This window comes from Neomonachus schauinslandi, chromosome 1 (genome assembly GCF_002201575.2).
Source record: "Neomonachus schauinslandi chromosome 1, ASM220157v2, whole genome shotgun sequence".
Taxonomy (NCBI): Eukaryota; Metazoa; Chordata; class Mammalia; order Carnivora; family Phocidae; genus Neomonachus; species Neomonachus schauinslandi.
The window spans coordinates 56,824,004-56,848,064 of NC_058403.1; the positions used below are offsets into that span (position 1 = coordinate 56,824,004).

Sequence of the window (24,061 nt, forward strand, 5' to 3'; positions counted from 1 at the left end):
AGGTTTTCTCATCATCATATAACATTAAAGCTAAGAATTTAAATTCTGTAAGATTCATGTTGTTGCCTGGACACCTAATAAGATGTGTATAGTAAATATTTGTGTGATCTTATCATAAATTAAATATTAAAAGGTCACATGCTCCAATGAGACATTATTATTCTTACAGATTCTGCAAAAGTAGAAGACAACATATCAAAAATAATTGAAACTTTTAAACTAAAGATATAAATATTTCTAAAAATACATAATTTTAGGGGAGCAAACTTTTTAGATAACAATAAATGCCAGTGCTAACAATGAGCAGACCATTGGCTATGAGGAATAAGCTGCTACGAATATACAAGATGCTGTGTATGTTGGTTTTTATTTCTCATGGGTAAGTATGTATGAGTGAGATTGCTGGGTAATATGGTAATTGTGTGTTTAACTTTATAAGAAAATTGCCAGTCTGCTGTTAGAAGGGTTGTAACATTTTACCCTCTCATCAGCCATGATGGAGATTTCAGCTGCTTCACATCCTTGCCAGTATCTGCTACTCATTATTTTTATTTTTAGCCAATGTAGTAGGTGTGTGGAGATATCTCATCATGATTTTAATCTGCATTTCTCTGAGAGCTAATGATATCAGGCATCTTCTTCATGTGCTTATTGGCCATTTGTATATTCTTTCGTGAAATGTTTGTTCAAATCCTTTGCCCGATTTTTAACTTGGTGTTTTGTCTTCTTATTTTTGAGTTGTAAGAATTCTTTATAGGTTCCATTGTCAAGTAATTTTTCAGATAAAGATATTGTGATACGTTTCCATTGTCTGTGGCTTGCTTTTTCCATGTTCTTTGTGGTGTCTTTTTAAAAAGCAGAAGATTTTAATTTTAGTGACATTCAATTTATCAATATTTCCTTTTATGGTTAGTGCTTTTTGTGTCCTGGCTTAGAAATCTTTGCTTATCTCAAGATCTGTGTTTCCGTTTAGAATTTTTATAGCTCTAATTTTTATGTTTAAGTCTATCATCATTCCAAGTCAATTTTTGTGCACAATGTATGGGGCCGAGGCTCATAGTTCCATATAGATATTTGGGATTTTCAGGATCATTTGTTGAAAATACTATTATTGATTATTATCATAATATTAATTAATTAATTATTATATTAATATTATTAACAATATTACTATTAATATCAATATCATATATACACAATATATGAATCTATTTCTGGATTCTCTTCCCTGTTCCACTATTCTATATTATCTTAAACTAGTACCATTTGGTGTTGATTATAATACATTTATAATAAGGCTTCAAGTCAGACAGTGTATGTCATCTAACACTATTCTTTTTAAATTTTAATTCCAGTGTAGTTAATGCACAGTGTTATATTAATTTCAGGTATACAATATAGTGATTCAATAATTTCATATATTACTCCAGCGCTCATCAAGATAAGTGTACTCCTAATTCTCTTCACCTATTTCACCCATCCCCCCACCCCCTTCCCTCTGGTGTCCATCTGTTTATTCTCTATAGTTAAGAGTCTGTTTTTGGTTTGTCTTTTTTCTTTGTTCATTTGTTTTGTTTCTTAAATTCCATATATGAGTGAAATCATATGGTATTTGTCTTTCTCTGACTTATTTCGCTTAGCATTATACTCTCTAGATCCATCCATGTTGTTGCAAATGGCAAGATTTCATTCTTTTTTATGGCAGAATAATATTCCATTATATATATATATGAAATGTGTGTGTATATATATATGTATATACACACCACATTTTCTTTATCCATTCATCTATTGATGGACACTTAGGCTGCTTCCATAATTTGGCTATTGTAAATAATGCTGTAGTAAACATAGGGGTGCATATATCCCTTCAAATTACTGTTTTCAAATTCTTTGGGTAAATACCCACTAGTGTGATTACTGGATCTTAGGGTAGTTCTAGTCTTAATTTTTTGAGGCACCTCCATTCTGTCTTCCACAGTAGCCGCACCAGTTTATATTTCTATCAATAGTGCATGAGGGTTCCTTTTCCTCCATGTCCTTGCCAACACTTGTTTCTTGAGTTTTTGATTTTAGCCATTCTGATGGGTGTGAGGTGATATCTTATTGTGGTTTTGATTTGCGTTTCCCTGATAAGTGATGATGAGCATCCTTTCATGTGTTTGTTGGCCATTTGTATTCTTCTTGGAGAAATGTCTGTTTATGTCTTCTGCCCATTTTTTAATTGGATTATTATCATTATTTTTTGGTGTTGAGTTGTATAAGTTCTTTATATATTTTGGATACTAACCTTTTATCAAATATATCATTTGCTAATATCTTCTCCCATTCAATAGGTTATCTTTTAGTTTTGTTGATTGTTTCCTCTGCTGTGCAGAAGCTTTTTATTTTGATATAGTCCCAATAGTTTATTTTTGTTTTTGTTTCCCTTGTCTCAGGAGACATAATTAGAAGGATGTTGTTATGGTTGATGTCAGAGAAACTACCATCTGTTCTCTGTTCCAGGATTTTCATTTTTTTATTCATATATTTTTTAGGTAAGCTCTATGCACAATGTGGGGCTTGAGCTCATGGTCCCAAGATCGAGAGTCACATGCTCTACTGACTAAGCCAGCCAGGCACCCCTATTCTAAGATTTTTATAGTTTCAGGTCTCCCATTTAGGTCCTTAATCCATTTTGAGTTTATTTTTGTGTATGGTGTAAAAAAGTAGTCCACTTTCACTTCTTTGCATGTAACTGCCCTGTTTTCCCAACATCTTTTGTTGAAGAGACGGTCTTTTTCCCATTTTATACTCTTGTCTCCTTTGTCAAAGATTAATTGGCCATATAATTGTGGGTTTATTTCTGGATTTTCTATTCCATTGATTTATGTTCCATTGATTTATGTTTCTTTTCTTTTCTTTTTTAAAAGATTTTATTTATTTATTTGACAGAGGGAGACACAGTGAGAGAGGGAACACAAGCAGGGGGAGTGGGAGAGGGAGAGGCAGGCTTCCTGCTGAGTAGGGAGCCTGATGTTCATCAGAGATATTGGCCTATAGTTCTCTTTTTTGTAGTGTCTTTATCTGGTTTTGGTATCAGGGTAATGCTGACCTCAAAGAATAAATTTGGAAGCTTTCCTTCCTCTTTGGCTTTGGAATAGTTTGAGAAGAGTAAGTATTAACTCTTCTTTAAACGTCTGGTTGAATTCACCTGTGAGGCCATCTGGTCCTGGACTTCTGTTTGTTGGACTTTTTTGATGCTTGTTCAATTTCATTGTTGGTAATTGGTCTGTTCAAATTTTCTATTTCTTCCTGATTCAGTTTTGGGAGGTTATATGTTTCTAGGAATTTAGTCATTTCTTCTAGGTTGTCCAATTTGTTGGCATAAAATTTTTCATAATGTTATTTTACAATCCATTTCTGTGGGGTCAGTTATTTCTCCTTTTTTATTTCTGATTTTGTTTATTTAAATCCTCTCTCTCTCTTTCTCTCTCTCTCTTCTTTTTATGAATTTGGCTAAAGGTTTATCAATTTTGTTGATCTTTTCAAAGAACCAGCTTTGCAGCATCATATCCAGAGGTACATGATGCCCAGCTGTCCAACTTTTAGTGATGCTACAATTGTTTTTTAGGTGGTGCCAGCCAGGTTCTTTCACTATAAAGTTTCCCATCAACATTGCACACAGTAGTTTTAGCATCAATTGATGGCTGTTGCTTAGATCCATTATTTCATTGAGATGGCAAAATGAAGATATTCTAATTCTCTGTTTCTACATTTGTTAGCTGGAATTCTGTATAGAAGAATATTTCTTCATTTTTTTTTTTTTTTTGGTTACCTTGAAAGAGTTCATAGTTAGGCAGGATAAATGTTGAATTCTTTCTATTTAAAAAAAAATCAATTTGTAGAGTAGTAAGTTAATATCCCAACAATCTTATTGGAAATTAAACAAATTTGGTATCATCATCAACTTATGGATTTTTACATATTATGGGGTTCATTTGTTTGCAGTCATTGTTCTTTTTGAGTTTAAATTAGGCCAGTGATAGCCCCTGTTGCTTTGAGAATTTTGTCCTCATTGTGCCTGGGGAAACTTCCATCCACTTTGCTCAACTTTTTTATTAATAGATGTTAGTTCTCTGACTTTTTCCCTTCCTGACCCCCCAAATTATGGTATTGATAGCTAAAATATGTCCTCTAATTTCCCCATGAGAGACCTCATTTAATCAGTTTTTCTGGTTAAATTTTTCAATATGGTAGGTTAACTTTTGCAAGCCATTTTGCCAGGACAGTATACTGGATAAGTATAATTTGGTAACAAGTTTTATTCCTTTACTATTCCTATTTTTTAATAAAATTATCACTAGACTGTAAACATATGCTAAGTACAGAAATAACCTTAAATTTGATACTAGATATTTAATAAGATACAGCAATAGACCATATGGTGATGTTTTCTGACCTCCACTACAGTTTTGCAGGTAGCAGAACACATCATGGGTTCATTAGTTAAACAGTTTAGCTCTCCTATTATTTCCCCACTGATCACAAAGTCTGTGTACATTAGCTGATAATCTTTTTCCTCTGACTCCCAGAGCATTTGGTCAATTCCGAAACCAGGTTTTGATCTTTGAAGCTGTTTAGGAATGAAGAAAGAGAAAAAAATCATATGCCAGTTAATTACAAAACTCCCTAATTTTTTACTTTTTTCCTTTGGTTTTAACAATTTTAATATGTAGATATTGTTTTGAGGATACTTCTTACTTATACCTTTTAAGGCAATTTTATTAAATTAGCAAAAGCATTCCTAGATACTGCAATATTTCTGAATCCTTCTACTCAGCCAACCTATACCTGCCTTAGAATGGCTAAATGCCTAATTCAGATAAACATAAGATGAAAATGACCTATAATATTCCATCTTAAAGATGATCCTTTGGGTGGTTTCTTGTTATCTATGGGAAAGTAATGCTTAAAAGGTGATAGGTAATGTTAACCACTGTGTTTGAACAAGAAAATTGGATGGTAGCTGTTGTCCTAAAAGAGGAACAATGCAGTTCTTAACATGGAAAACTATGAATTCTCAATTTTATAGAATTTTTAACTAATGTTCCCAAGTGCATTTATGAATAACTTTGACTTACCTTTATCATACCTGATATTATTATATAAATTCCTTTGGGCTCATCACCTTCTTCAAATATATCATTTCCACAATCAAATGTTACAACTTTGGCTCTTTCCTTAAAAATATCACCAAATATATAAGATACAAACACTATATTAGCAGTGGTTGAGGATGTTGAAGTTTACATCTTAATAAAAGTTTTTACATTTTAGAATATCAGTCAGTAAGATCCAACTTATTGTGTTAGTGATAAATTTGTAAGAGAAAATAAGAGTTATGAATACCAAAGAGAAGAAGGGGATATTCATAGATCTTCGTAACTTCAGATGGGGTATTTATACATGGATTAGAAAAGAACTAATCTAATATAAGAGTAAGAATGTAATGGAAAGATAAAAATATTTCATCTGGATGAAAAATAATCAGAACAGATTCAGGCTAATGGCATATCTACATCTCACACATAGTTATGCTCTAAACAGCTGATGAAGTAAATAAAAAATTCATTCATTCAAAATATTTTAAGCAGGTGGAAAATATGCACCTGCTCCTTTGACACCAAGTAGATAGAGAAAAAGAATGTTATTAGAACAAGTTAGACCTATTTAATTGTTCATTCTACAAACAGTCTTTGAGCATCTTCTATGTAATATGCAAAGTGCAAGGGGCTGGGTATTCAAAAGATGGATGAGCTAAAGGATATAGCACAGAAGAGGGGTGTAAAGGTAATTGTAATGCAATGTACTTAATGCTATAATGAAACTGTATAATGGATACAATGGCGACAACTTTGGTCCTCCAAACTCAGGATGGACCACAGAATGGTCTTCTACTGGTGGGGTATTTGCCCCCAAAGCCTACTTTTCTGAGTTACCTTTGGTAGGAATGTTTCCAGGATCTTTCCAGAGAAGCAAGATTTGGGAAGAAAAAAAAAGTGAAAACAAAGGATATTTCAAGAAAAGTAAACAGCACCTCCAGAGGAAGGGAATTAGAAAACAGTGAAAAGGGTTTGGGGTACCATGCAAGGTTGAGTATAAATAGAGTATGAGGTATATGATGAATGGACAACAGAAGATGATGATGGAAATGTAGACAGGAGGCAGATTGGGGAAGGTCTTTCCAGGTCACTTAAAGGGATTTTGATTTTATCCCATAGACAATAAAAGACTTTTAAAGAGTTTTAAGCTGGAGAGAATCACAGTCTTCATTTAAAAAAATCATTTGTTGGTACATTATAGATGGTATTCCCAGAAAATAAAAATATTACCTGAATGAAGTTTATATGGTCTTTGTCTTTATCTAGCCATGGAATATGGTAGAGTGCTTCTTCAACAGTAAGGGGCTTGATAACAGGTTGAAAATCAAGTATCTCTCTTTTTTTGGCCATTATTAACTAAAACCACAAAATATAAGAAAGAAGATGAACAAAACCAGTGTTCACAGAATGCTTAAGAAATTATGGCTTTGTACTATTTCCTTTACTTGCTCTTCTGAGATTTTTGTTCTATGGAAACCTTCAACTTCTCCCCACTGATAGCATTTTTCTGTTATCATCATTCTGAAGTCATAGATTAAACATTTAAAAGTAAACTTTTTTTTACTAAATTAAAGTAGATAAACAAAAAGTGCACAGATTAATAAATGTCTGCTCAAAGAACATTTACAATGTGAAAAGATCTGGGTAACCAGCACCCAGATTAAGAAATAAAACATTTACTGCACCTAAAATCCTCTCTTATATTCTCTTCTAGTCATTTCTTCTATCTAAAGATGACCTCTCTTCTATCAGAGTTTAGCTTTGTTTGGTTTTGAGATTTATCTGCATGAAATCAATGAGTATGTACTTGTTTGTGTCTGGTTTTATTTGCTCAATAGTATGTTTGTGAGATTCATCTCTAATATTGCAGGGAGCAGAAGTTCATTCCTGTCATTTTCATGCCGTAGAGGATTATGTTGTATGAATATACCACAGTTTTGTCTACTATTGATCAACATTTTGGGTGTGCCAGTTTTGGCCTTTGTAATGCTGCTGTATTTGTTTGCTGTACATATGTATACACTTCTGTGGATATATGGTTCTGTAATCTAATTGCTATGTCATATGTGTATGTTCAAATTTAGTAGATTCTGCCTAACAATTCCAAAGTGATTGCATTAATTTACACTCTTATTCTAACGTTCCAGTTCTACATTATTGCCTACAGTTAGTTAAAAAAAAAATCAAGTATTCTGATGGTTGTGTATTGGTATTTCATTTGGTTTTAATTTGTATTAAGCTTACGACAATGAAATTTAGTACCTTTTGTTATGTATTAGTCATTTGAATATCCTCTGTTGGGAGGTGTCTACTCAATCTGTAGGACTCCTTTTAGCATTTCTTTCAGGGCAGATCTAGTGGTAATAAACTCCCTCCAGTTTTGTTTATCTGGGAATGTCTTAATTTCTCATTTCTGCAGGACAGTTTTGCTGGAAATAGGATTTTTTGTTGATAGGTTTTTTTTCTCTTTTAGCACTTTGAATATATCAGTTCACTTCCTTCTCGTCTACAAAGTATCTGATGAGAAATCTGATAATAATCTTATTGAGGGTTGCTTATATGGGATGAGTTGCTATTGCTGATTCAAAATTTTCTTTTTGTCTTTTTGACAGTTTGATTATAATGTGTCTTGGTGTGGGTCTCTCTCAGGTCATCCTACTTGGAATTTATTGAACTTCTTGGATGTTAATATTTATGTCTTTCATCTAAGTTGGGAAATTTTTGGCCATTATTTCTTCAAATATTCTCTGTCTCTCTCTCTCCCTTCTCCTTGTGGAATTCCCACAGTGCATATGTTGGTCCACTTGATTGGATCTCATGGGTCCCTTAGATTTTGTTCACTTTTCTTCAATCTTTTTACTTCTGTTACTCAAATAGGATAATTTCCATTGTTTTATCTTTAAGGTGACTGATCTTTCTACCTGCTCAAATATGCCTTTCAGTTCTTGCCACATAGATGTTATATATTTTATGTTAGGTTCACACTTAAGGATTTAGAGTTTTTAACCACTACTGTGAATAGAATATTTTTCTACATTTTCTTTAGTTGGGGAAGAATTTTGAATTTTGATATTATTTCTGAATACCCTGTGATTTATCTTATTCTTACAGATTTTAATTTATTTTCCTAGGATTTTAAATTAAACAATCAACATATAATAAGCTTTTTACTCTTTCTAAAAATTTTATCTCTCAATTTCCTTTCTTTTTTTTTCTTGACCTGGCTAAGACTTCCAGCACAGCATTTAGTATTTGGAGTGGCACTGTTCATTCTTCTTTCATTCCTGACTTTAATTGTAATACTTATAAATGTTTTGACATCCAATACAATGTTTTGACATCCAATACAATGTTTCTTTTAAATTTTTAATAGAAACTCTTTATTTAGTTAAGGATACTACTTCTCTTATTAGCCTTAAAAGAATTTAAAAAAATATTTTGAATAATAAATTTTGTCAAATTTTTTCTTTCTCTTTAAATCTCTTAATAAGTTATATAGCTATTTGGGGAGCTAAAACATTCTTAGTTATAGTATACTAAACTTTTAATGTATTACCAGATTCAATTAGCTACCATTATGTTTAAAAGTTTTGTATATGTATTCACAAGCACAATAGCTTTTGGTTTTTTTTCTTATACTATTCCCAGTTTGGAGAGTAAATTTTGTACTTACAGAATTAGTTGGGATCCTCTATTTTTTTATATGTCATGGTACCATTTAAATAATTTAGAGAAAGGAAATGTAGTGAATTTTTACCCTATAATTGAATGTTCTTATAAATCACAGGATTCTATGGGAAAAGTTGTCTCAGTGTCAAAGATAATTCCTAGAAAAATACTAATAGCCACTGTAGCCTAGGAAGAGAAATAGTTTCATCATACCACTGGTTTGGGAGCAAAGCATAGAAAGAGATGGTCCCTTGTTGTGGCAAGAAAGGGAAAGAGAAATTGAGCATTGGAGCTCAGGGAAGGAAATGCTCTATTGTAGGTGCTTATCTTTAGATAATTATTTTAAGTTAGATAGTCATATCTCAGAGATGGCTTATATTGAAAAATCAAAAGTAGGTTTGAAGATCATGAATAACTATATATCAAGTAAGTATATTTGTTTTAAAAATATGCTACCTTACCTTATTAATTTCAGAACCTTCAATTTTATGAATAATTCCTTTTGACCTAAAAACCTTAACAATTTCTCTAGCCAAATTGAGCATGACATTAATCTCCTCCTTTGTTTTCATAGTAACAGCGATTTCTGGGTGATCATACTCTAAGTAGCCTGAAAAATAATATGTTCACATAAAATAAGAACATTATTTAAATATTTCATGTAGACAATAAGCTAGTATTTCCACTCTAAATCCATGAAATACAACTCCCAACACAGAGAAATATATCTCTCCCTGATGAGGCCTCCAGTAGTTGCAGAGTTCTGCTTGCCATTTTCTTGTCAGTTTATACCTAAGCCCATGAGGAAGGGCGGACAGCCCTTGTCTAGGATTAACAATTACACTGATACACCTGCATGGGACACTGAAAAGCTCTTCTGGGCTCTAGGTCTAGAGTTTATGTCCTACTTTTCTATTCTGTTTGAATTAGGATTAGCACTTAGATATGGCTTCTGATGAAGTCCTCTCATTCATCTTGGGTCATTGTCCACCCAACATTCTTGTGCATCTAGATGACTCATCCGTCTATGCTCTTCTGCTTGACTTATCTGGATTCCTGAATGCCCACGAGAGTTGCATTCACTTAGATTCTACATTTTGGCTTTTCCTTCATGATGGCTTCTTGTCTAGCTTGGTAACTATCTGCATGCAAATCTCTCAAGTCTTGTTTGATTCTCAGACTTGCTGTGCCGTTTTGCTGCCCACCACCTAGTACCAAACCCCCTTCTTCTCCTCTCACATGAACACTATACTATAGGAGTGTGTCTGTCCCACCCCCAGGATTTATCCTGTACTAGGAGCATGACGTGGCATGACTCAGAGAATAAACTGTTGTCATGTTTAGGCATAGAAGCTCCCAGTGGTCTATCAGAGATCTGTGAGATTCTCTTCTGATTTCAACTTATAAATCCTAAATCCTCAGATGGTAGCTCTGTGGCAAGTGAAGGGGAAAAAAAAATAACTTTTTTCCTTGTTTTGCTCAGCAAGGTATGTGTACTTTTGGTTTGGAAGAAAATAGAATTTATAAGGTGATAATAGCATGTATAAACATGCAATGCCAATGTGTTTCCTTTAAAGAGAAATTAAAAGGTCTTCATTGAGGTATAAGGCAGGAAGAACAAGTGTGGAGAGGTAATATTACACTAAACCCATCCAAACCAAAGATATGATCATATTGATTAAAGTTATATACTTTATTACTAGTAATAAATAGGTTTCCTCAAAGATCAGTTTAGTTATCAAAATAATTGCCTTTCTGGAGTAATGATAATAAGAGATGGTTGTGTTTAATCTTTAGGGCGAGGGGTACATACCTAGCTCTTTCATAGCATGTCCTGTATTCTTCATAATCCTCCTTAATAATATCTACCAAATAAAAGAAGAGTTATCCCCACTGGAGAACAAGCTGTTATAAAATATCTTTACATTTGCTACTGATGGATTTTTTTTTACCTAACTAATAACTTCAAAGAAAAAATATGATGGGGAGCTTTTCAGGGATTAGAATTGAATTTTGTGCAATAAATTTTATTTTGCTCCAGCAAATTGGTGGAGAGAATAAAAAGTGGTTTCAATCTTAAATGAGGTAGAAGGTTTGGCCAAACTGTGTGAGAGCAGAAATGAGGACTAAAACTGGACATCTTAGAGATTCAGGTCCTTTTGTTTTCCCTACTGTGTATTCTCAAATTCCAGTGCTAAATATTCTTTTCCAGGTTAGAACAGGTAACAAAATTCAGGAAAACAGTAAAGTTACAGGTGGTGAAGAAAGGAAAGATACTGTTTTTTTGTGTTCTACTACATATCACATGTTCAATTTTCTCAACTACAGAGCTTTGGGCATATTACATGGCATTCACGTGTTCTACATTGCCTTGAAAGGTAAATATTTCACATAGTTGACAAACTTGTGGGAACAACCACCTCGGTCAAAAAAGTGAAAATCTAGAACTTAGGCCCTAGAATTCTCTTCGCTGTTTACTAGCCATGTGACTTTGAGAATAACCATTCAACCTCTTTTGGCTCTTTTTTGTTCCTTATCTGTGAAATGAAGAAATTAGACAAGGTTTCCTTCTAGATGAGTTATTCTTACTTTTTCCATCTGCCAGATCCCCATCCTTTGCTTCTTTTACTATTTACTGTGGGAAAATCAGGCAGGGAGTGAGGAAGGGAGCCTTTGGGAATTATGAGGAAGCTCCTTTTGCTTAACACTGCCATTATGTCTCAACCTCCAATATTTCCTATTTAGTGCACCTGTAGCTGACAGATCCTGGAACTTGCATCAGGAGGGAGCTGATGACCACTGCACATATGTTTCATGATAGCCTCCACAAGAACCAAAAGGTGGGTTGCAAAAACCTCATGATTTGTTACTGTGGCACAGACATTTAAGTAAGGAAGCTTTTGAGTAATACAAATGTAGACTAGTTTAAGTTTTTACAGAAACTACTTAGTGAATCGAGTCAAAATCCCCATCTACATATATAGATAGAGGACATAATGGGTGAGGGCAACTGAGGGATTGGAGGAATAAACCCTTTCCTTACTATTGAAAGTTTTCTCACCTGTTTAACTTGCTTAGAACTTGAAATCTGATCAATTATAGTCATTATGTCTGCTTCACCTTGGACATATCCTTTTAGTATAGCATACTTAAAGGACAGCTGGTGACTCATCTTTTGATCTATTATTTGCAGCAACTTTGGGGTTATGAGCTGGAAAAAAAACAGAACTACTATTTAATATAAATTGTATACATTTAGATAATTATATATTGATTAGTTTAACTAAAGTAGATAATAATAAGAAATGACATGCTTTCAACAATAACTATAGTAACCTGTCAAGGTTTTTAGTTATTTTATTCACGGTAATTTTATAACTTCATGACCAGAGTGATTTCCTTATAATTAATAATGTTGGACACCTATGGTGAAGTTATGAATTTACTCTTTACTTATGTCCCTTATAGAGAATTGGATGCTAATTTCAACTGGTTTAAATTCTTGGAAAACAATGCAATTAATCTTCTGGGCTTAAGTCATAAATGTCTATAAAGTACTGCCACTTTTACCTGTGAAATCTCCTACTAACCTTCTTTTTAGAAGGTTTATTCGGGGGTTGGAACCCATCACAATTATATTTCTTGTTTGACCCCAAGGATAAGTGCAAAAGAGAGTATGTACAGAATGCTAACAAGATAAAAAAAAATGATGTCCTTTATTAGGTGATACTTAAACTGAATCTTGAAGAATGACCATAAGCTAGCACTTTGAGGATTAATGGCAGCTGGTTGGGGGGCAGAATATGGAGATTATGGAGCATAGACAGGAAAACACAGGAAATATATAATTTGGATATTCATAAAATAATATGTTATAAAATTTAATTTGTGAAAGGGTTATAAAATTTAAAATATAAACATCACCTCAATAGAAAGTGGAAGTCATAAAACCACTAAACTGATTTTAGTTCATATTTCATGATGCAGTCAGTAGAAATTTGAAATTGAATGATTTAATAGTTCTTTACCTTCAAAATACGTAGTATGCGAAGAAATCGAACAATTTTTATAAAGATTACTGTTAGAATAAAATCAAGAGTATAAGTAATGGAATTTGTCTCAATAAGAATTATATCTATGATGCCAACTAATGTAATTGCTAACTCAAATAGGTTCCAGGTATGTAAAAAATATTCCTTCCTCATTGCAGCCATCTGTTGATTAAAAAAAATAGGTTATCTTGTTTTTGCTTTTACTGCAACATTTTCCACAATAACTGAAACATCACTAGTTAGATTTTTTCTGATCTACCTTAAGACTATTTGTCTGAAATACTAGTAAGTAATCATATTAATTTAAAATTAAAATGCTTGAAATATTGAAGCATAGCTAAGAGAGTGGGAAGTATTAAAGATGATTGTGGATGCTAGTCTGGGAAATTGGGTTTCCAGTGGAATTTTGAGGGAAAAGTAGGTTTAGAGAAGATAAATTTTTTAGAATGTGCTGTTTGAGATGTTTGTATAGTATTTTGTTGGAGAGACCCAGTCCTCAGTTTTCTATATGATCTGAGGCTCTTGATAAGATATGAGCTGGGAACATGAATTTGGAAGTTATTAGACAATAAATGGTAGCTGATGTCAGGGAAGTGGGAGAGATAGCATGGCCTATGAACTTCTTTCTTCTTTACGTCCATGTGTCCTGTATCATTTTCCATATCCTCCACACCAATCTAACATCTCTCCAATATCCATGCTGACCAATCCATCCCAAGTTCCAGTCACTGGGAGTGATGTTCCTTGTGGGTGTCATGGTGTTCCTTCTAAGTTTTCCCTTGTTTTTGTCCATCATGTTATGTACTCATATACTCATTCTCCAGTTGTTGACTCATATAACACAATACTATTATCAGTTTGTGGTGATACATTTCCTCATTTTACAACTACCTTAATATTAGATTTAAAAATCAGATCATGAAATGTTTATCAAGTATAAAGGAGTATCTATCACTCTACCTATTGATCTGTTTATCTATCTAGTATTAAAAAATAAAATGAACACTACCCTGCTAAGTTTATGAACACTGCCAATATCTTTGAAACTCCTTTTGACACATACCATTTTAAAATTTATTTTTACAAATACAAAATCAATTCTTAAAGTATGGATGTTTTCTACCGAGTTGCCTTAAAAATTTACCTTTAAAAATTAAAGTTTGTTTATGAAGTGAGAAAGAATTTCATACACTCCTTTAGAAAATTGTGTTTAGGTAGTGTTGAAAAATGAAGTCAGGGAATCTCTCTGTGAGACATATAACATGTTCACACATACACAGATACACACACACACACACACAATTTCAGATTACCTTAAGTAGGGACTCCATTATATAAAATGCAAGAAAAGAGTAGTTGCAATATCTTAATTCATGCTCATAGATATCACTTAACTCAGGTATCCAAGAAATTATAATGGGAAACATATTCATTAGTATCACAAGATACCCAATGTACTCAAATTCATCAGTAAATACAATTTTATGGCATACACGAAGAATGCAATGTCTACAAAAAAAAAAGAGTTTTATCTGATAAAATAATTATACTGAATTATTTTCATTATATGTTCAGTTCTGTTTTAATCATCTATAGTACACAGCCCAGCTTAATTCTGGGTAGAAGCAATCCCTACCTAACACTTTCTGGCATCCTGCTTCAGATATTGTCCTTTTAATGTCCTCCTCTGCTAAATGTCTTGAGGCTTGTTTCCCCTCTTCTTTCCCCCCATCTTCCTCAACTCTCAACCATTTTTAGTTTTAATAGAAATACTTTTGGTCACGAGATGGGGATAATTCAAACTGGAAATATTAAAAAAATAATAAAACAAAGGGAATCCCTTCCACCTGCCAGACATGATTACTATTAACAGTTTGAATATTGGTCCAATCTTTTTGTTTATGTAATCATTATTTGTAAACACAAAAGAAATTATATCATACATATTGTTCTGTAAACTTTTTTTCTTTTTCTTAACAATGTATCATGAGCATCTTTCCTTGTTGAGGCATAAAATCTGTAAAAAAAAAAAAAAAATCCCAGGATGTGTGGTAATGGACCAGTATGCATCCACAGTTTATCAAAATATTTAAAGCAAAATGGATGGAAGTCCTAAATGTGAGACAGGAAACCATTAAAATCCTAAAGGAGAATATAGGCAGCAACCTCTGTGACCTCGGCTACAACAACTTCTTAATAGACACATCTCTGAAGGCAAGGGAAACAAAAGCAAAAATGAACTATTGGGATTTCATCAAGATAAAAATTCTGCACAGCAAGGGAACAGTCAATCAAACTAAAAGACAGCCTATGGAATGGCAGAAGATATTTGCCAATGACTTATCTGATAAAGGGTTAGTATCCAAAATCTATAAAGAAGTTATCAAACTCAACACCCCAAAAATAAATAATCCAGTTAAGAAATGGGCAGAAGGGGCACCTGGGTGGCTCAGTTGGTTAAGCATCTGCCTTCGGCTCAGGTCATGATCCCAGGGTCCAGGGTCCCCTGCTCAGCGGGGAGCCTGCTTCTCCCTCTCCCTCTGCCTGCCTCTCTGCCTACTTGTGCTCTCTATCTCTCTGTCAAATAAATAAATAAAATCTTTAAAAAAAAAAGAAATGGGCAGAAGACATGAAAAGACATTTTTCCAAAAAAGACATACAGATGGCTAACAGACACATGAAAAGATGCTCAACATCACTCATCATCAGGGAAATACAAATCAAAACCATGATGAGATATCACCCCACACCGGTCAGAATAACTAAAATTAACAACTCAGGAAACAACAGATGTTGGCAAGGATACAGGTTGTGGAGAAAGGGGAACCCTCTTACACTGTTGGTGGGAATGCAAACTGGTGCAGCCACTCTGAAAAACAGGATGGAGGTTCCTTAGAAAGTTAAAAATAGAACTACCCTATGATCTAGCAATTGCACTACTAGGTACTTGCCCAAAAGATACAAAAGTACAGATTCGAAGGGGTACATGCACCCTGATGTGGTGTCATGCAGTATTTGTCTTTCTCTGGTTTATTTCATTTAGCATGATGCCTTCAGCATCCATCCACACTGTTGCAAATGGCAGGATTTCCTTCTTTCTCATGGGAATAATACTCTCTTGTGTATATATACACCATATTTCTTTATTCATTCATCTGTTGATGGACAATTAGTTTAAATTCATGTCTTAGCTACTGTGAATATGTTGCATTGAACATAGGAGAGCAGATATCTCTTTGATATCCTGTTTTCATTTCCTTTGGATGTATACCTGGATGTGGGATTGCTAGATCGTGCAGTAGTTCTATTTTCATTTTTTAATTTTTTTGGAAGAATCTCCAAACTGCTCTCCATAGGGGCTGTACCAATTTTCATACTTACCAACAGTGCACAAGGGTTCACTTTTTTCTACATCTTTGCCAACACATATTATCTCTTGTCTTTTTGTTGATAGGGATTCTAATAGGTGTGAGGTGATATTTCATTGTGTTTTGATTTGCATTTCCCTGATATTAGTGACATTAAGCATCTTTTCATGTATTCTTTGACCATTTGTATGTCTTCTTTGAGAAAGTGTTTGGTTCCTCTGACCATTATTTAATTGTGATGGTTTTTGTTTGCTTGTTTGTTTTTACTATTGAGTTGTATGAGTTCTTTACATATATTGGATATTAACACCTTACCAGATATATGATTTGCAACTATTTTCTCCCACTCCATAGCTTGCCTTTTCATTTTGTTGCTTTTTTTTTTCTGTGTAGAAGCTTTTCAGTTTTGACGTAGTCCTACTTGTTTATTTTTGCTTTTGTTGCCTTTGCTTTTGGTGTCAAATCCAAAAGTCATTGCCAAGAATGCTATCATGGAGTTTTCTTCTGGTTTTATGGTTTCAGGTCTTAGTTTACTCCATTTCAAATTGATTTTTGTGTATGGTGTAAGATAGTGGTCTAGTTTCATTATTTTTCATGTGGCTGTCCAGTTTTCCCAACATCATTTACTGAAGAGACTATCCTTTCTGCATTTATATCATTGACTCCTTTGTCATAAATTAATTGACTATATACCCATGGGCTTATTCCTGGGCTCTCTATTCTGTCCCATTGATCTATGTGTCTGTTTTTATGCCAATACCATACTATTTGTTTACTACAGCTTTTTAATATAGTTTGAAATCAAGAAGTGTGATACCTCCAGTTTTATTCTTTATTCTCAAGATTGTTTTGGCTATTCAGGATCTTTTGTGATTCCATACAAATATTAGGATTTTTTTAAATTTTTGTAAAAAATGTTATTGGAATTTTGGTAAGGATTGCATTGGATCTATAGATTGCTTTGTGTAGTATGGCCATCTTAACAACATTAATTCTTCCAGTTCATGAGCACAGGATATCTTCCCATTTATTTGAATCTTCTTCAATTTCTTTCATCAATGTCTTATAGTAATCAGTGTACAGGTCTTTTGCCTCCTTGGTTAAATTTATGCCTAGGTATTTTATTCATTTTGACGCAATTATAAATGGGACTTTCTTAATTTCCCTCTTTTGTTATTAGTGTATAGAAATGCTGCTGGTGTTTGTATATTGATTTTGTATCCTGTAACTTTACTGAATTTGTTTATTAGTTCTACCTTTTTCTGGTGGAGTTCTTAGGATTTTCTGTATATATCATGACATCTGCAAAAGATGTCAGTTTTACTCATTTCTTTCTGATTTGGATGACTTTTTTTTTCTTGCCTAATTACTCTGGCTAGGACTTCCAATACTATGTTTAATAAAAATGGTGAGAGTGGGCCTCCTATCTTGTTCCTGATCTTAGAGGAAAAGTTTTCAGCTTTCAGCTTTTCACTGTTGAATATGATGTTAGCTGTGTGATTGTCACATATGGCCTTTGTTGAGGTACACCCCTTCTTTACCCAGTTTGTTGAGAGTCATAATTTATATTTACCCCTTTTTATCTTGTGTATCCATTATTGTAGTTATATTAGTTTTTTTAATACTTTTGACTTTTAACCTTTATGCTAGATTTTAATGTGATTTACCACCATTGTTACAATATTAGAGTAGCCTGAATTTTATATTATTTATTTTTTTAAGATTTTATTTATTTATTCATGAGAGACAGAGAGAGAGGCAGAGGCAGAAGGAGAAGCAGGCTCCCCCCTGAGCAGGGAGCCTGATGTGGGACTTGATCCCAGAACCCTGGGATCATGGCCTGAGCTGAAGGCAGACGCTTCACGGACTAAGCCACCCAGGCTCCTTAGAGTAGCCTGAATTTTATTATATATTTATCTTTACCAGGAGATTTATGCTTTCATATGTTTTTCTGTTACTAATAGGGGGTGTGTCCTCTGGATGGCAATCACAAAAGTCAGGGTGCCAAACTCTTGCACAAGTTCATTTCAGGTAGACACTGTCCTTGCAAGCTCATTAAGAACTGTTTCATTGTCTGCTCTAGTCTTCTGGATCTTGTGGACATAAGCCCAATTAGCTCTCAGAGCAGGTGTTTTGGGGGCCCATCTCTCAAGTGGAAGTCTTAAAAGTTGGAGCACTAGATGTTGGGTCCAAACCCTTTACTTCTCATGGAGAACCTGGGGGCCATGAGTTCCCTTCTGATCACATGCCTCAATGCCAGGGGGTGAGTTTTATGCTGAGAGTGTGTCTCAGTCTTTCCTACCTGTTTCAGTGTAGGTATTCTCTCATTAGTCTGATGTGTAGGAATCACTCAGCTAGTTTACGGATTTCTTTGAGAGGGAAGTGATCCATATGTGGCTGTAGATTTGGTGTGTTGATGAAAGAGTTAAGTTCAGGAGCCTCCAACATCTTATCTTGGACTAGAATACAGACTGCTTTTCTTTATTTCTTTCAGGAATAAAGTCATATCTGGCATAGCATTGCACTTGATGTTACCTTTTGCTTAAATCTATAATTGACTATACTTTGACTTGTTTATGTCAGATAGATGAATTGAAAGGGATATAATGGGGATTGCTTACAATTCCTTTAAATCTTTAATGTTGGTGTTAATTTCTTTACTCCTGGAATACTATATTGCTTCTTATGACTATTTTGGCCAGGGTTCCACTTGGTCACTTGGACCTTCCTGCCATAATAATTCTTATTCTATAGGTCAGCAAGAAAATGTGAATGTTCAGTTACACACGGACTATATTCATCCCAAGTATACACTTGGGAGATTTAGAGAAATAATCACACAGTGGACTTGCTGGATTACTATGGAATGAAGCAGACTGGGTCAGAGATTCCATATATCATCTAGCCTAAATCTTCCTCTCTAACTTGAGAACTATGATAGCATTTCAAGCCTTTAGTCTTTTGTTTGTTTGTTTATATTCCCCCCCAAGTCTTTTAAAAAGTCTGAGTATTCTCTTTTTTCCCAGTGAAAAGTTAACTCTTTTAGTGAAGTGACTAAAGGCCCATCTGAGAAAAGAGTGAGGGAATATTTATCCTATGTACTTGTGGTGTTCGTGTAGACCTTTATGAAGGCTTTAAAATTAGGAATGAATCAAGTCCTATATACATTTGTGGTTTTCCATGTAATTACCATATCATTCTATGACTCACAGAGAATTGAATGACTTCCTTTTATTCAATTATGAAGGCTTTAAAAAACCCTATAATATGAAAATATCTTTCTTGTATTTATTGAGTATGGTAGATTAAGGATGCCACATAAGCTTTGATACTTTTATTGAGAAGAGGGGTCTATGTTTCCTCCTCTTGAATCTAAGAAAAGAAACTAGGCACCCAAATTGGAAAGGAGCAAGTAAAATTATCTCTATTCACAGATGACATGATCTTATACACAGAAAATCCCAGCAAATTCACAAAACACAGGAGAGTTAATCAATGAATTCAGCAAAGCTTCAGAATACAAAGTCAATATACAGAAATCATACACTAGGAATGAACAATCCTAAAATGAAATTAAGAAAGCAGTTTCATTTATAATAACATCAAAAAGAAAAAATATAACTATAGGATTAACTTTAATCAAAGACTTGTATGCTGAAAACTACAAGACATTCCTGAAAGAAATTAAAGAAGATCTAAATAAACGAAAAGTCACCTCATGTTCATGAATTGGAAAGCTTAATATTGTTAGGATGGCGATATTGAAGATTCAGTGCAATCCCCGTGAAAGTCTCAAAGACATTATTTTTTTGCAAAACTAAGCAAATCATAAAATTTATATGGAATTACATTTATATATAACATTCCACATTGTTACACCAATCTTGAAAAAGAAAGTAAAGTTGATAAACTTATATTTCCTGATTTCAAAATTGTCTAGCAGCTGTGGAAAACAATTTGGTGGTTCCTCGATAAGTTAAACATAAAATTATCATATGATCCCGCAATTTCACTCTTAGGTGCAGAGCCAAAAGGTGGAAAGCAGGTATTCAAATACTTGTACATGAATGTTCATAGCAGCACTGTTCTCAATAGCTAAAAGGTGAAAACAACCCAAATGTCCATCGACTGATGAGTGGGTAAACAAAATATGATATATCTGTATTATTCAGCCATAAGAAGGAATAAATCTTGATACATGTTACAAAGTGGATGAAACTTATGTTACTGATACATTCTACCGTGTGGATGAAAAACCTTATGCTGAGTGAAAGAAGCCAGAAACAGAAAGCTATATATTGTACGATTCTAGTGATATGAAACATTCAGAACAGGTAAATTCATAGAGACAAAGCCAACTAGTGCCATGCAAGAGCTAGGGGGCAGGAGGAGTAATAGGGAGTGACTGCTTAATGGGTGCTGGATTTACACTGGGGGCAATAAAAATGTTGTGGATTTTGATTGAGATGATGGTTGCCCAACATAAGGAATGTGTTAAATAACATGGAATGATACACTTAAAAATGGTTAATCTTGTTATATGAAATTTACTTCAATAATAAAAAAAAAGTTATTATACTATCTCTTTTTTTCTTCAAGTAACTTTTTGTATGTATATAAGTAATTTAATTGTAAACTAGTCCAAAATATTTTCTAATGTATTCAGGATATGAATTTATTTTTTAAATTTTTTTGTGGGGCTTCAACTTTCAACCCTGAGATCAAGAGTTACATGCTCTACCAACTGAGCCAGCCAGGAGCTCCCAAGATATAAATTAAAAAAAAAAAATGGTATTTAAAATCAGTATAATAGCATTTCTAGTAAGGTTCAAAATCACTTACCTTGATGGGATCCCTTTTTCTTTTTTAGTGTTATACACCCAATTGAGCAATACTTTTCTAATAAAGGAAAGAAGTTTTTTGCTTTCAGAATAATTCTTTATTGTCTCAGGACTCATATATCTGGGGAAAAAAAGAAGTAATCATTAAACATGCTTCAAAATTTGGGGAATAGATTTAATGCAGTATTGTCAGAAAGCAGGAAGATGATTTTGTCCATTGATAACTGGAAATAGGACACTTTCATGGGCATAGGTCCAAGTCACAAAGTTGTAGATACAAGTAGATATATAATTATTAATTTAGATTCTGGGGCTCACTCATTAAAGAGACAGTATAAAAAGTCAGAGATACATGGTTTAAAATAGAAAGGTCAGGTTCAGGGAAGAAAAGGATAACATGATTCAAATACATCCAGGTGTTCATGTTGTATCCCCCATTATCTGGTGAGGCAATGAACAAATTACCTCATTAAAATGTTTGCTCTACAAAACAGACATGAAAATATCCATGCCAGTTGGGAATAATTAAATAAGAAAGTATACATGAAGCATTCAGCCCATCTTACACATCCTCTTATCTCTTTGATGTTACCTTCTGGGCAGGTAGCTGGGGAATTAATGGACAAAATACAAGTGGTAAGTAAAGACTTAATGGTTAGTTGGAGAAGTTAGTGGTCCTAAAACCCCAAAAGACAGTTTGGTGCACATATCCCATTGTCTCTAGGTTTCTGCTGGCTTTTCTATCGAGGTAGCTCATATCTATGTGCTACGATTTGGTCTTAGCCAAATCCCTTGGTTTTCGTTATCTTAATTGGAAGGGGGATAGGGCTTTGTCCTTGGGTCTGAGACCCTACTTTAAAATATGGCTTAATTGGAGGGTGTTGGTGACTTAAATTCAAAGGTGGACCTTGTCCTTCCTATTGACTATACTGTTCTTACTCTGAAATTTAAGCAATTTCTCTGCTACAGGGATACAGATGTAATTGAAAAGAAGGAAGTCATTCAATTCTCTGTGATTCATAGAATGATACGGTAATTACATGGAAAACCACAAATGTATATAGGACTTGATTCATTCCTAATTTTAAAAATATTTATTGAACCTATCATGCTTGCTAAAAGCTAGGGAGAAACCACGAACAACTATAGATCTCTGCCCTTAAGGATCCAGCAGACTAAGGGAGTAAAACATGCAAGTAACAATTGCAGTAAACTAGGGGGTGTTGCTATGGAGATAATAACGAATAGGGCACTCTAGATCCAGCAAGTGGGGGGGCATTTAAGGTAGTGTTGGGGAATCAGGAAACCTTCCTGAAATAATTAATGTCTCAGCTAAAATCTGGTCATTTCTTAAGTTCTCATGAATCCTAAAATTCTGTGATATCAGTAATTCAGGCTCCTGAATTCCTATTTTTTATCATCACATTCCCTGCTTAGACCTGATTTAGGAAGACAGTTGTGATCTCTTTAATTGGATAGTGAGGCAGCTTAAACTTCCAATGCGGGCTTCCCAAGGGGCTACTGATAGGAATGACAGGCAAGTTGCAAAGTCAACTCCAAGGCTAATAGTACTGACTATGAAGTGTAATTAACAGGAAGTTCTCTGGGGATTGGAACACAATTCTACTTATCCTACTATCTTGATATTCCCCATAGTGCCTGCCATATACATTTGCCCATATTAGTATGTAATATTTATCTCTTTAATGTATCACAAAAAATAATATATTCTTTTTTTTTTAAAGATTTTATTTATTTATTTGAGAGAGAATGAGAGAGAGCACATGAGAGGGGGGAGTGTCAGAGGGAGAAGCAGACTCCCTGCTGAGCAGGGAGCCCGATGCGGGACTTGATCCCGGGACTCCAGGATCATGACCTGAGCTGAAGGCAGTTGCCCAACCGAGCCACCCAGGCGCCCCAAAAATAATATATTCTAAAATGTGCCTTTGTTGTCCACTAGGAATACTTCCAACCCTTTAACTCCCTTCTCCCCACTGTTGACCTCCTTTCTTTGGGTCTTCATAGGCATATATTGCTTCCGCCTTCTTGGAGGATTTAAAGAAGAAAAATCAGGGCAATGGGTTGAATTGCTCTACACTGCTTTTTTTTTTTTTATATATTAACTTCTCCTGAGCAATGCAGCGATGCTTTTCAGCATGTTATTTATTCATCCATTTAAAAACTTTCACTGTACACTGTGCGTCTGTCTTCTTTAAAGAGTGCATAATATTGTTTCTAAGTGATCACATTTGCCCAGTCCTCTTTGCCAGTCTCTTTCCCATAAGCATTTGAACAGCCTAGAGCGAGGGGGCAAATGGAAGCCCTTGTCCTTACACCTCATTCATCAAGAAAATAAAATTTTAAGTAAGATGTATTATATCTTCCTACCTTGACAAGCATGTCATAATGATTTGTATGGCTAGGTTTGAAATGGAATCTCTTATAGTCTTTGAAATCTGTACTTAAACTGCAATGAGATTGTGCTCCAGCATCTGGCTGCTTCTCTTCCCGCACACAGTTTATCCCTCTCTGTGCTGCAAGCCAGTACTCGTGAGTGGACACCATGCTGGGGCTTCTCTTAGCTTTCAGGCTATGCACACCAAAGGCCCAGTTTGCTTGCGAGATAATGGCTCAGGGGAAAGGCCCAAGAAAACCTTACAAATGAGCTTTGGGACCATTCGAGCAGGGAATTTGGGTGTCTTTAGTACCAGGAGTGTTGTTTATTTTATTTTATTATTTTATTTTTTATTTTTTAAAAAACTTTATTTGTCAGAGAGAGAGAGAGAGAGAGAAAGCATAAGCAGGGGGAGTGGCAGGCAGAGGGAGAAGCAGGCTCCCTACTGAGCAGGGAGCCCAATGCGGGACTCGATCCCAGGACCCTGGGATCATGACCCGAGCTGAAGTCAGTTGCCTAACTGACTGAGCCACCCAGGCGTCCCAGGAGTGTGGTTTAGAACAAGAAGATATGTTATGTCCGGTCTTTGGGT

The 24,061-nt window shown here is 34.4% G+C and overlaps 1 protein-coding gene across 1 annotated transcript in view; it reads right to left on the minus strand.

The window, feature by feature from the left end:
* Positions 1–24,061, minus strand: part of SLC9C1 (solute carrier family 9 member C1) — a 67,277-nt gene that overhangs the window by 2,130 nt on the left and 41,086 nt on the right. The window contains exons 14-22 of the mRNA XM_021692679.1: positions 21,076–21,195; positions 14,179–14,374; positions 12,842–13,027; positions 11,875–12,024; positions 10,627–10,678; positions 9,275–9,423; positions 6,375–6,500; positions 5,124–5,222; positions 4,442–4,615 (exon numbers count right to left, since the gene is read on the minus strand). Coding sequence (XP_021548354.1) covers positions 4,442–4,615; positions 5,124–5,222; positions 6,375–6,500; positions 9,275–9,423; positions 10,627–10,678; positions 11,875–12,024; positions 12,842–13,027; positions 14,179–14,374; positions 21,076–21,195 — 1,252 coding nt within the window. The remainder of the gene's footprint in view (positions 1–4,441; positions 4,616–5,123; positions 5,223–6,374; positions 6,501–9,274; positions 9,424–10,626; positions 10,679–11,874; positions 12,025–12,841; positions 13,028–14,178; positions 14,375–21,075; positions 21,196–24,061) is intronic.